At 45.0% G+C, this 14,553-nt stretch overlaps 1 protein-coding gene across 1 annotated transcript in view; it reads right to left on the bottom strand.

Annotated features, from left to right (window-relative positions):
- LIAT1 (ligand of ATE1) overlaps window positions 1-14,279 on the bottom strand; it is a 28,176-nt gene extending 13,897 nt beyond the window's left edge. The window contains exon 1 of the mRNA XM_063444585.1: window positions 13,981-14,279. Coding sequence (XP_063300655.1) covers window positions 13,981-14,170 — 190 coding nt within the window. The 5' untranslated portion in view covers window positions 14,171-14,279. The remainder of the gene's footprint in view (window positions 1-13,980) is intronic.
- Window positions 14,280-14,553: the final 274 nt, after the last annotated feature.

The raw sequence follows: 14,553 nt of genomic DNA, 5'->3' as shown, positions 1-14,553 counted from the left end.
TGGATACACACCTTACAAACCATGCAACCTAGGGGACTCAATGTCGATTTTAATTTGGTCTGTTTTCTTTAATGAATACCCTCTTGTTTGTATGTAACTTTATTTCTCACCTCAATAATGACAATAACATGTTTTGACAATGTGGTTGAACTCAGGGGTCAAGTCCTGGGTAAAAAAGTGCAGGAACTCACCCCAGATCCACTCCCCGCCCCCTCCCCCCCCTCACCCCCCAAAAATTATACGCTTGTATGCAGGGGCTGAGTAAGGGCACGGGGCTGAGGAGGGGGGCAGGAGCTGAGGAAGAGGGACAGGAGCTTAGGAGGGTGGGGGGGGGGGAGGGGGCATGGGCTGAGGAAGGGGACATGGGCTGAGGTAAAGGATAGGGGCTGAGGAAAGGGACAGGAACTGAGGGGCTGAGGAAAGGGACAGGAACTGAGGGGCTGAGGAGGGGGACAGGGGCTGAGGAAAGGGACAGGGGCTGAGCAAAGGGACAGGGGCTGAGGAAGAGGGACAGGGGCTGAGGAAGAGGGGCAGGGGCTGAGGAAGAGGGGCAGGGTTGAAGAAGAGGGGCAGGGACTGAGGAGGGGGACAGGGGCTGATGCTCGTATGCAGGGGCTGAGTAAGAGCACTGGGCTGAGTAAGGTGGACAGGGGCTGAGTAAGGTGGACAGGGGCTGAGGAGGGGGACAGGGGCTGAGGAGGGGGACAGGGGCTAAGTAAGGTGACAGTGCTGTGGAAAAGGGACAGGAGCTTAGGAGGAGGGGGGGGGCATGGGTTGAGGAAGGGGCCATGGGCTGAGTAAGGTGGCAGGGCTGAGGAAGAGGGACAGGAGCTTAGGAGGAGGGGGGGCATGGGCTGAGGAAGGGGCCATGGGCTGAGGAGGGGGACAGAGGCTGAGGAGGGGGGCAGGGGCTGATGAAGGGAGCAGGGGCTGAGGAGGGGGACAGGGCCTGAGTAAGAAGACAGGGACTGAGGAGGGAGACAGGGACTGAGTAAGGGGACAGGGCTTGAGGAGGGGGACAGAGACTGAGGAAAGGGACAGGGACTGAGGAGGGGGGCAAGGACTGAGGAGGGAGACAGGGCTTGAGGAGGGGGGCAGGGACTGAGGAGGGAGACAGGGACTAAGTAAGGGGACAGGGCTTGAGGAGGGGGGCAGGGGCTGAGGAAAGGGACAGGGACTGAGGGAGACAGGGACTGAGTAACGGGACAGGGCCTTAAATAGGGGGACAGGGACTCGGGAAAGGGACTTAGGAGGGGGACAGGGACTGAGGAAGGGGACAGGGACTGAGGAGGGGGACAGGGACTGAGGAGGGAGACAGGGACTGAGGAGGGGGACAGGGACTGAGGAGGGGGACAGGGACTGAGGAGGGGGACAGGGACTGAGGAGGGGGACAGGGACTGAGGAGGGGGACAGGGACTCAGGAAAGGGACAGGGACTCAGGAAGGGGGACAGGGACTGAGGAAGGGGGACAGGGCCTGAGGAAGGGGGACAGGGCCTGAGGAAGGGGGACAGGGCCTGAGGAAGGGGGACAGGGCCTGAGGAGGGAGACAGAGCCTGAGGAGGGAGACAGGGCCTGAGGAGGGGGGCAGGAACTGAGGAAGGGGGGCAGGAACTGAGGAAGGGGAACAGGGCCTCAGGAAAGGGACAGGCCTGAGGATGGGGGCAGGGACTGAGGAGGGGGACAGGGACTGAGTAAGGGGATAGGGCTTGAGGAGGGGGGCATGGACTGGGGAAAAGGACTAAGGAGGGAGACAGGGACTGAGGGGGGGCAGGGCCTCAAATAGGGGGACAGGGACTGAGGAGGGGGGACAGGGCCTTAAATAGGGGGACAGGGACTGAGGAGGGGGGACAGGGCCTTAAATAGAAGGGCGGGGACTGAGGAGGGGGGCAGGAACTGAGGACTGGGGACAGGGCCTTAAATAGGGGGACAGGGACTGAGGAGGGGGGACAGGACCTTAAATAGGGGGACAGGGACTCAGGAAAGGGACAGGCCTGAGGAGGGGGACAGGGACTGAGTAAGGGGATAGGGCTTGAGGAGGGGGACAGGGACTGGGGAAAGGGACTAAGGTGGGGGGCAGGAACTGAGGAGGGGGGACAGGGCCTTAAATAGGGGGACAGGGGCTGAGGAGGGGGACAGGGCCTTAAACAGGGGGACAGGGACTGAGGAGGGGGGCAGGAACTGAGGAGGGGGGACAGGGCCTTAAATAGGGGGACAGGGACTGAGGAGGGGGGACAGGGCCTTAAATAGGGGGACAGGGACTGAGGAGGGGGGCAGAAACTGAGGAGGGGGGACAGGGCCTTAAATAGGGGGACAGGGACCGAGGAGGGGGGCAGGAACTGAGGAGGGGGGACAGGGCCTTAAATAGGGGGAAAGGGACTCAGGAATGGGACAGGCCTGAGGAGGGGGATAGGGACTGAGTAAGGGGATAGGGCTTGAGGAGGGGGGCATGGACTGGGGAAAAGGACTAAGGAGGGAGACAGGGACTGAGGAGGGGGGACAGGGCCTTAAATAGGGGGACAGGGACTGAGGAGGGGGGACAGGGCCTTAAATAGGGGGACAGGGACTGAGGAGGGGGACAGGGACTGAGTAAGGGGATAGGGCTTGAGGAGGGGGGCATGGACTGGGGAAAAGGACTAAGGAGGGAGACAGGGACTGAGGAGGGGGACAGGGCCTTAAATAGGGGGACAGGGACTGAGGAGGGGGGCAGGAACTGAGGAGGGGGGACAGGGCCTTAAATAGGGGGACATGGACTGAGGAGGGGGACAGGGCCTTAAATAGGGGGACAGGGACTGAGGAGGGGGGCAGGAACTGAGGAGGGGGACAGGGCCTTAAATAGGGGGACAGGGACTGAGGAGGGGGGCAGGAACTGAGGAGGGGGGCAGGAACTGAGGAGGGGGGACAGGGCCTTAAATAGGGGGACAGGGACTGAGGAGGGGGGGCAGGGCCTTAAATAGGGGGACAGGGACTGGGGAGGGGGACAGGGACTGAGTAAGGGGATAGGGCTTGAGGAGGGGGGCATGGACTGGGGAAAAGGACTAAGGAGGGAGACAGGGACTAAGGAGGGGAGACAGGGCCTTAAATAGGGGGACAGGGACTGAGGAGGGGGGACAGGGACTGAGGAGGGGGGCAGGAACTGAGGAGGGGGGACAGTGCCTTAAATAGGGGGACAGGGACTGAGGAGGGGGGGCAGGGCCTTAAATAGGGGGACAGGGACTGAGGAGGGGGGCAGGGCCTTAACTAGGGGGACAGGGACTGGGGAGGGGGACAGGGACTGAGGAGGGGGGCAGGAACTGAGGAGGGGGGACAGGGCCTTAAATAGGGGGACAGGGACTGAGGAGGGGGGGCAGGGCCTTAAATAGGGGGACAGGGACTGAGGAGGGGGGCAGGGCCTTAACTAGGGGGACAGGGACTGGGGAGGGGGACAGGGACTGAGGAAAGGGATAAAAAAAAAAAACTAAAGTGCCTTCCCCCCTCCCTGAGGCTTACCTTGGGCCAGGAGGGGTGGGACAGGATCTGGAACCTGCAGCCTGCAGTCAGTGGAGTAAGCCAGCCTCTCCTGATGATGTCAGGAGGAGGGGGCGTGGCTTCCTCTGCTCCCCAGCGGTCCTGTGAGAAGAGCAGAGAAAGTCACGCCCCCTCCTACTGACATCATCAGGAGAGGCTGGACGACTCCACTGACTGCAGGGGGAGAGGTGAGTTTAGAAATCCGAGTCCCCAGTCAGAGGCAGGGGATTCGGATTTGTGCTCCCCCTGCTCTCGCAGCCGCTTGTGCCAGCCCTGGGTCCTGCAGGACTAGTAATGGGAACGGCGTTCCTGCTGTGGAAAAAGTGCAGGAACGCCGTTCCCACGCGTTCCTGCAGGACTCGAGCCCTGGTTGAACTAAAACATATGGCTAATGCAGAATATAAATTTCCATCTTTATACTATATCTTGGATAGTTATTAAGGGTTTTGTAAATAGTTGTAAATAGTTTTCTAAGTTGAGTTCTTAGAGAATATTACAGTGTCTAAGAGTTCATCACTGTTGTATATTGTTTCATTAATTCTTTATATGTGGCTATTTTCCGCTCTACGAATGAGCGGTGGAACGCATACCAGGTGGAACGCATCAAATCCGGAAGAAAGACGTGAGACGCATATCCGGTTACGTCATCGGTTCGCACCCGGAAGTACTACGGACGGACGAACCCGGAAGCGAACGGATGATTGGAGGGCATTCCGGGCGCGCCAAACCGGACGGATTTAAAAGGGTCACCAGCACCACAAGGAAGATTATACCTACACACAGAAGGACGTGTTTTCCCCTGAGGAAGTCCAAGGACGTTTGGACGAAACGCGTAGGGCTGATTAATAGTGTTAGAGTTTTTATTGTTTAGACTAGGCTGTTTTATTACTTTTATTATTTCTGACCGGGAAATTGGATCCTGAAAATCATCACCTGATCCTGAGACCGGTAGATTTTATATGCCTGTTTGCCACTTCAACACTGTAAGTGTGCCTTATTATTAAAGTGTAATTTTTTACCAAGATACTCTGCACTATTTTGTTTTTATTTCCTTCTATGTATCCTATGATGGTCCACCACTTTGAGATTTGCATCGTTTGATAAGATATGCCTACAATCAAATTTGGTTTGTGAGTGTGAACTACTATTTATACTTCCACTCTTTCCTATATATCAACAGTATTATGCTATGTCTGTTATTATTGTATTGTAGATTCAATTTTTCCCATATCTATTGAGGACCCGGAGGAGTCCTTATCTACTATACATTTAGTACAAGGGTAATTGTTTTTCGTGTTGTTCACTATTACCCACTAAGAGTGTGTTCTATCCACTAGGAGGTGAATCTACACTTTCTATATTTGGGTTACATATATTTTTCCTCTATATAGATTCACCGTTTTATTGTTTTTTCCCCTTGAAAAGAGCTATGAGCATGTTTTCAGATCTGAGAGGTCTTAGGGAAGCTAAACTGCAATCTTTATTTAATAATACCATTACCACCAGTCAAAAACAAAATGTCACCTTAGATGACTATTTTCATGAACTAGAGAAATTTTCCTTCAAGGAAACAAAAAAATGGTGGGAAATATCCTTCCTAGAATCATATATTAAGGAAGGATTAATCCCTAGAGGCCTTAGACTTGAGAAAAAACCTGCAAATGGGCTAGAAAGATCAAAACATATTGAACGTTGGGATTCAGCTCTTGAAAAATGCTCCTTGACTCTTATGGGAATAATTGTCGATTTTGAAAGAGAAAATTTAGCTGTGGTTTCTAATGAAATGCTAAAATTGACTGAATCAAATACAGCAGATAAAGATACTCCTGACTTTAAAAGGAAGGAGAACATTCTCTTTGATAGAATAGAAAAGCTGGATGACAATATTGCCCAGACAAAAAACAAAAAATATCTGAGAGATAAGAATGATAAAGTTAATAATACATACTCAACTCTAAACAAAATCGACAGAAAAATAAAATACAGAGAAAGTGGTAGACACAATTATAAGAATTATAACAGAGAACGATTCGAACAAAAAAGAAATCGATCCAACTCTAGACGTAGATGGCAAGCATCTCCCATAAAAAAACCCGAAAATAATAGATTCAAATCAAAAATGAGAAATGAAAATCAAACCCAATCATTACCAATCCCTAGAACCGAATTTAGCCATTCCTCTAGAGAGAGACCCACTGCCTCCTCACAAATTCAGGACAATCATGTAAATAGGGATTTTTTAGAGAAGGGGCGAGACCGAAAGAAAACGATAACGGAGTTCTTTCCCCCCAGATCCCAAGAATTACCTCTAACAAATCGATTTATACCCCTAAGAGAAATAAATACTCCAGGGAAAAGGAGGAGGACGAGCGGAGAAATAATGGGTGTTTAATTCTTACCAGATCACAAGAAGAAAGTTTAGGCGTGTTTAATATCTCAGATTTTTCCATAACACCTCAAGAAGTACATCTTCTGAGTAAAGGGCTAAAATTTGTCCCAGAGGAACCTCCCAACCTCTTTCAACTCTTTATTGATACCCAGAAATTTGTGAGGAAAATGTCAATTAAGAGATTTTTTATCAAAAAAAGTAGCGAGGGTCCAACGAATGAACCAGTAAATACGACAAGATCAGTACAGAGATTTAAACCAAGATCAAAATTCTGTCCAAACGAAAAAGGTAGCCAGATTGAGGCCTTTAATAAAATGATTCTGAGAGATTTTGAAAAAATGGGGAACAATCTACGCAAAGACATGAAACGAAAGAATCTAACCGATTCAGAAAATGACATCTTAACTAGATTGAAGGATAGAAAAGAGCTAACTATCAAAAGTGCAGACAAGGGAGGTGGCGTGGTCGTCATGTCTACAAAATACTACATAACAAAGGCATATAGATTACTTAACGACCACCTCACTTATAAGAAATTGTCTTATAACCCCAATCTGAAGTTTAACCAGGAATTAAAAGTTTTTCTAAAGAATGCCAAAACACTTGGTACTTTGGATGAAGCTGCTTTTTCTTTTGTTTATTCAGAATTTCCAAGAGTTCCCACTTTTTATTTTCTTCCCAAGATTCATAAGTGTAAAGAAAGACCCCCAGGAAGACCAATAATTAGTGGCATAGACTCCCTGACATCTAGGCTCTCAGAGTTTATAGATTTCCATCTGCAAAAATATGCTCAGGGAGCCTTGTCATATATTAAAGATACGAAACAACTCATCCAAGAATTGGAATCGATCGAATGGGATGAGAGTTACGTATGGGCCACTTTGGACGTGACTTCCTTATATACCGTGATCGATCACGATCTAGGTATAGAAGCGGTCAGAAGGAATTTAGAGAGGGACTCCGATCTTGAACCCCCTTTTTGTTCTTTTTTGGAAGAAGCTATACGATTTATCCTCACCCATAATTTCTTTGGCTTTAATGAAGAATTTTTCTTACAGATAAAGGGCACGGCAATGGGCACCAAGTTTGCACCGAGCTACGCTAACGTGTTTATGGACCAGTGGGAACAAACATCTATCTGGTCCAACAACCCGTTCGGTGCAAACTTGGTGCTCTGGAGACGTTACATAGATGACGTTCTCGTCATCTGGCGTGGTCCTTTAGAAGAACTTAGGGATTTTTTCTCCTATGTGAATAGCAACTCCTTGTCTTTGACCTTTACTCCAAAGATAGGCATCTCAGATATAGACTTCTTAGATCTGTCTATCTATATTGAAAACGGAGCGATTAAAACTAAAACTTTTTTTAAGAACACTGACATCAATAGTTTCATCGATATTAGCAGTGGGCACCATCCTAACTGGCTAAAGGGGGTTCCCAAAAGCCAGTTTATTAGGATGCGGAGAAACTGCAGCGATTTGGATTCATTTTTTACTCAAGCTAAGGTCCTAAAAGGTCGTTTTTTGGAGAAAGGCTATAACTCAGAGCTTCTTGACGCAGAAATTGACAGGGTGGGAAGGATCGATCGTAAGGATCTCCTAATAGACAAAAGGAAAGATGTTTTAAGGAATTCCACATTTGATTTCTCTTTTAACACACAATATAGCTCTAAGGCTTTTGATATTCAAAGGATCATTAAAAAACATTGGGGGCTCTTGATGGAAGATGAATATCTTAACCAACAGATTCCCCATCTTCCTAAAGTAATTTTTAGGAGAGGTGTTAATCTTAAACAAATTCTAGCGCCAAGTACTTTCAGATCTGGTAAGAACAAAACTAAATGCAGGGAAGGTTACCACACATGTGGAAGCTGTGTTAGTTGCAATCATCAATTTAGTAGTACCACCAGCTTTGTAAGCACAGTCAACAAGAAGAGGTTTAAAATCAAAGGCAATCTATCCTGTTTTTCGACACATGTTGTGTACCTACTCACATGTGGGTGTGGGATACAATATGTGGGAAGAACAGGTAGAAAAGCCAAAGTCAGGTTCCAGGAACATAGACATAATATCAGAAACCATCTGTTGACCCATTCAGTACCAGTGCACTGTAATAAATGTCCAAACTTCAGTCTTAATACCCTCCAATGCACTATCATCGAACAAGCAGTTTTGGATGACAGAGGAGGTGATCTGATGTCATTATTGAGAAAAAGAGAAGGATATTGGATACACACCTTACAAACCATGCAACCTAGGGGACTCAATGTCGATTTCGATTTGGTCTGTTTTCTTTAATGAATACCCTCTTGTTTGTATGTAACTTTATTTCTCACCTCAATAATGACAATAACATGTTTTGACAATGTGGTTGAACTAAAACATATGGCTAATGCAGAATATAAATTTCCATCTTTATACTATATCTTGGATAGTTATTAAGGGTTTTGTAAATAGTTGTAAATAGTTTTCTAAGTTGAGTTCTTAGAGAATATTACAGTGTCTAAGAGTTCATCACTGTTGTATATTGTTTCATTAATTCTTTATATGTGGCTATTTTCCGCTCTACGAATGAGCGGTGGAACGCATACCAGGTGGAACGCATCAAATCCGGAAGAAAGACGTGAGACGCATATCCGGTTACGTCATCGGTTCGCACCCGGAAGTACTACGGACGGACGAACCCGGAAGCGAACGGATGATTGGAGGGCATTCCGGGCGCGCCAAACCGGACGGATTTAAAAGGGTCACCAGCACCACAAGGAAGATTATACCTACACACAGAAGGACGTGTTTGCCCCTGAGGAAGTCCAAGGACGTTTGGACGAAACGCGTAGGGCTGATTAATAGTGTTAGAGTTTTTATTGTTTAGACTAGGCTGTTTTATTACTTTTATTATTTCTGACCGGGAAATTGGATCCTGAAAATCATCACCTGATCCTGAGACCGGTAGATTTTATATGCCTGTTTGCCACTTCAACACTGTAAGTGTGCCTTATTATTAAAGTGTAATTTTTTACCAAGATACTCTGCACTATTTTGTTTTTATTTCCTTCTATGTATCCTATGATGGTCCACCACTTTGAGATTTGCATCGTTTGATAAGATATGCCTACAATCAAATTTGGTTTGTGAGTGTGAACTACTATTTATACTTCCACTCTTTCCTATATATCAACAGTATTATGCTATGTCTGTTATTATTGTATTGTAGATTCAATTTTTCCCATATCTATTGAGGACCCGGAGGAGTCCTTATCTACTATACATTTAGTACAAGGGTAATTGTTTTTCGTGTTGTTCACTATTACCCACTAAGAGTGTGTTCTATCCACTAGGAGGTGAATCTACACTTTCTATATTTGGGTCAATCCATATCTGCCAAGTGACCCTATGTAGGGGGAACAGTCTCTATTCTGCTCTGTGTCAGTGTGTATCAGGGATCATTAGGATAGGTGTCAATCCATATCTGCCAAGTGACCCTATGTAGGGGGAACAGTCTCTATTCTGCTCTGTGTCAGTGTGTATCATGGTCTCTGTGGACGGTGAACAGTCTCTATTCTGCTCTGTGTCAGTGTGTATCATGGTCTCTGTGGACAGGGAACAGTCTCTATTCTGCTCTGTGTCAGTGTGTATCAGGGGTTTTGAGGACAGGTGTCAATCCATATCTGCCAAGTGACCCTATGTAGGGGGAACAGTCTCTATTCTGCTCTGTGTCAGTGTGTATCAGGGATCATTAGGATAGGTGTCAATCCATATCTGCCAAGTGACCCTATGTAGGGGGAACAGTCCCTATTCTGCTCTGTGTCAGTGTGTATCAGGGGTTTTGAGGACAGGTGTCAATCCATATCTGCCAAGTGACCCTATGTAGGGGGAACAGTCTCTATTCTGCTCTGTGTCAGTGTGTATCAGGGGTTTTGAGGACAGGTGTCAATCCATATCTGCCAAGTGACCCTATGTAGGGGGAACAGTCCCTATTCTGCTCTGTGTCAGTGTGTATCAGTGGTTTTGAGGACAGGTGTCAATCCATATCTGCCAAGTGACCCTATGTAGGGGGAACAGTCTCTATTCTGCTCTGTGTCAGTGTGTATCAGGGCTGGGCTTTGAGGACAGGTGTCAATGTTAGGTGATTTCTGCCCTTTATGGATTAAAAGCAGACTCTGCATCAACTGTGCAATTTTCCATGGGAGTTTTGCCATGGATCCCCCTCTGGCATGCCACAGTCCAGGTGTTAGTCCCCTTGAAACAACTTTTCCATCACTATTGTGGCCAGAAAGAGTCCCTGTTGTTTTTAAAATTCGCCTGCCCATTGAAGTCCATGGCGGTTCGCGCGGTTCGCCGATTCGCGAACATTTGCGGAAGTTCGCGTTCGCCGTTCGCGAACCGAAAATTCCGGGTTCGCGACAACACTACCTGCCAATATCAATACTAACATAACAGAGAGTTTCATTAGAGTAGCATTAGTTGTAGGGTGTAGGGTTTGTGTTATGGTAAAGGTTAACGCTGTTTTAAGTTTAGGCATAGTGTAGAGTTAAGGTCAGGGCAGGTATGTGGTTAGAGTTAGGGTAAGCATAGGTTAGCAGTAGGGTTGGTACAGCCTTGGGTAGTTGATAAATGATTAGTGATATAGGATTAGAAAGCCCTATGTTTTACATATTTTATATATATATATATATAGGGGCACTTTAGATCAGTTTAATAAGCACATAGGGTAAATACTAGATATTGTATTGATTCAGAACTTGGACAAATGCCTCAATCCTTAAAGGAACATGCATCACTTTACAATTATTTGTTTTAAACCAGAAAGCAAACACTTTAAAAAAAAAAAAAATATACATACCAAAATAATGCAATAAAAACTTTGAAATGTATGTAATAAACGTTTATAAACATACTATAAACTTGGTCAAATTGCATTGTTGGGCATGCCTCTCAACAAGAGAGTTTATTCAGCCAACTCTTTCCTCTTACCCACTATTTACAGTTTCAGACCAGTCTACTAAACAGAAACAGGGCATAGTAGCTTTGGATTTTGTTGATCAATATTTCATAAAGAATATATCTTTATAAAATACTGAAAAGTGACAAATCCGCTATAAAACAGATTCACAGAACATCAAAGGTTAGTCAGAAAAATGTAATATATACGTAACATCAGCATCTCTTCATGTTAATGAAGAAAATATTTGGAATCAGTAGAACTGCACCTACCTAAACTATGTAAATAGAAGAGAGCTCCTTTAAGCTAAAGCTGAGAGCTTAGCTCAGTAGAGTTAACAAAAGTTCCCAGCAGGAGCTTCTGGCTGCAAAAAGGAAGGGTCTGGTGCCCAGACGACTCCAGTTAAGAAGTCAAACCATCGGCAAAAGGTTTGACTACATATAAAGGAGGTGCCAGGGCACACCTGGCACCACAGACATTACATCACACTGTGTTGCTCATGGTGCTTTGAATTGTCCTGCAGAGCTGCAACCAACCTGTGCCACAAAGAGTAAAGTACGGGCTTTCCATCCAAGTACAGGCAGGCAGAAGCAGCTACATTTATAAATTGTCAATGACACATTTTTCTTTTGTCCTTCTACCTTATTTATTGCTGACAGATCTCCTGGATAGAGAGTTGATTTCACAATGCCTACACAACAGAAAGCATTCATGCCAACTAATATCTGCATTCAGGTATAAATGGCTTTACTTTGATCTTTTAGTACATTGGTAATCTAAAACACAAACTTGGATTTATAATCCTGTTATTTCAAACATAAATTGCCTTTGATAATCCTTATTTTGGCAGAGGGGACAATGCAACGTAGCTTGTTACAACTTGTTTCAGAATACAAAGTGACACTTGACCACTTTATTTGATGCCACACTTAAACAGTTGGCAGCTATACAAGCATTATTCAAAGGGGAAAATAAAGAACTTTATTGTTCAAACGTACAAAATAAAATATCTGTGATTAAAGGGGAAGTCTAGGTTTAAATGCATATTTTAATGCACCTTAGGAAACAGTTAAAGTAAAAATAATGCATTTCTTGAAAACATGAAAATACATATTAGATAAAAAAAAAAAAAAAGGGAGGCCTGAGCCTTATGTCTGCTGGACGTGTCTTGAAGCTGCTCCTCATCTCCCCAGCCCTCTGGGAAGGACGGGGGTTATCCAAGTCCCCACTGTGCTAATCTGTCACCTACCTGATCTCTATAAAAATGAAAAATCTCAGACACTCACTGTGATATGTTCAAGTCAGTTTTTACTGGATCTGCAACGTTTCGACCTGTAGCCAGGTCTTTATCAAGGTGCAACCACAAGCATAAGATGACAAAAGTACTTTCAATTCTGGAGCATGCTAAGCAGTGGCACTTACAGAACCAACGTGACCCCGAGATCTCTTCGGAGACTGGACACAATCTTCCACGGTTTTTGGGCTAAGCTGGAGGCTTACCTTTGTCTTTAAGAATGGTTTAAAACTGTTATCATTACACACGCCTTGGTAGATATCAAACCATCTTTTAAATGTATATGCTCCTGTTAAGCCTTGCTATGATCAACCTAACAACATATATGACAGCAGAGCACCCAACTCCTGCTTTTGAAGGGACAATCCCTTTTTTGTCTTCAGTCCTACTCTCCTCATTTAGTTACTTGGTACTCCAGTAAACAGTCCGGGGACTGTTTCCTGGAGTCCCAAGTAACTAAATGAGGTACAGTGTTGGATGAGCTTGCAATGTTCAGCGGGCACTAGTACCATGCAGAAAGAGCTTCAGTAGTGCTCTCTGCATGGTCCTGTATGTTGGGATACATTGGTCAGCTTGGTGTGCTTGATGCCAGCCTGAAATGCCTATTCAGTGCAGACGTGCCCATTATGGATTTCAATAACCTCCCCCCTAAAAGCCCGCCCAACCGTCCCCATTCCATAGCTCCCAATGCTGAGAAATGTGTTATAGTCGTGGGTTTTAAACTTTAGAGGAAAAAAAAAGACAAACTGTTTTATAGTAAAGCATTAGTGAGATCACAATGCTCACAATGCTGATCTATGACATCATATGTATAAGTACAAAACAGAGAAGACTGTCATAGAGAGAAGAGAAGTGGGAGCTCCTAGTAATAAACTAAAAAAGTCATACCTTTCTCATACTGCACCGCAGATAGAAAGAAAGCCAGAAGGTAGAAGCGCAAATGCTGAAGCCAAACTTCAAGGTTAAGCCATTGTAAAACAAATTAACCTCTCAAGCTAAGATGGTGCTTAGACACTCCAGCCCTCATAACAACTAAAATGAGGCCAGAGAAATCCTTTCAAGTCATACAGTAAAGGAAAATATATGGGAAACTGCACAAAATTAAGAGAGATTGGGTTAATAGCATAGAGAAAGAGTAGGATGGGGAGATTTGGGATTAGCTTGATGACTAGGTAACTAGCTATTAATACAAATACTTGTTTAATCTGGTAATTGTAATCATATTGATGGCTGTAGACTCATATTGCCCGCTGGATTTGTTTTTTTGAGGGTCTATGCAGATATATTCGGAATTGGAGGATTTGTATAGCCCATACTTTTCTCAAGGAGCTGTCTTTCTTATTTTTAACTGTGGTTTCTCCCACCTCCACTATTTTTCTTCTCTCTCTCCTCTGCAAGCCTATTTTTGTTTGGAACCATTCACCTTATCCTGTTACCATGTATACAATGGGTATAGTTTTGTCTTTTATGTAGTGTTTGTTATATTACACGTTTGACTTGTATTGTCTTTTTTTTTTTTTTTAATAATACTGAAAGATATTCACTTTATCAACAAAAAAGTAAATTCTAGGAAATAAGCAGAGAAAGTGAACCAAACTCTTATTTTTACTTTTAAAAATATCTGGAAACCTTCACCAACTAATTCATTCCTGACTTTTAACCAATAACTCAAGTTTACTGGCTTAAAGTGTTTTAAGACTACAATTGTTTAATCAACTGTTTTCCACACAATATAAATGAGTACACTGAAATCAAAGAAAAGATGCATTTATTATCAGGGATATTCGTGTAGTAGGAGATAAATACACAATACTGTAACAGTCCAGGACACATTGGAGACAGTGAACTTACCAGTCTCCTCACAGGTAGATGGGCTGGTGGAGGCGTGCCCTCTCTTTTTGCTTTGTGTTTGAGGTTTTTGTGTTTTTTTCTTGCTTTTCTTCTTACTCTTTTCTGATGATGCGGGTGTGATTCTTGCAGCCTGATTGCCGCCAGTTTTAGCACGCCTCTCATTGCCCTTCTGGTCTCCCTCACTATCCATGGGATACAGCTAACCTGCACCTTGTCCGCTGGTGTTGCTGGATATGTGAAATGTTTGTGGTTTTAGCGAGCTATTATCAGACTGTATTTGTGTTAGCTCGCCCTTGGATCACTGCAACGACCGGTACATACTGATACACTTTGTAACCACACGTGGAATCTGAGCAGGACGCGTCTCCTTGACAACCTGGCAGGATTCTCCTTCCCGTTGTGACGTAACACTTGCAAGTTAGGAGTAGGGTGAGGCAGACATAAACAACCAGACCGTGTAGCAAAGCAGCAGTGTGCAGGTCACAATACTCTTCGATACAAAATACGAAAACCTAAAATTATCAAATCAATTCAAATAGATAAAAATAAAATAGTACTTAAAAAAAATAAATC

Source organism: Pelobates fuscus, chromosome 1, assembly GCF_036172605.1.
Source record: "Pelobates fuscus isolate aPelFus1 chromosome 1, aPelFus1.pri, whole genome shotgun sequence".
Lineage (NCBI taxonomy): Eukaryota > Metazoa > Chordata > Amphibia > Anura > Pelobatidae > Pelobates > Pelobates fuscus.
The sequence above is the reverse complement of the archived record's forward strand: the minus strand, read 5'-3'. Positions and strand labels throughout refer to the sequence as shown.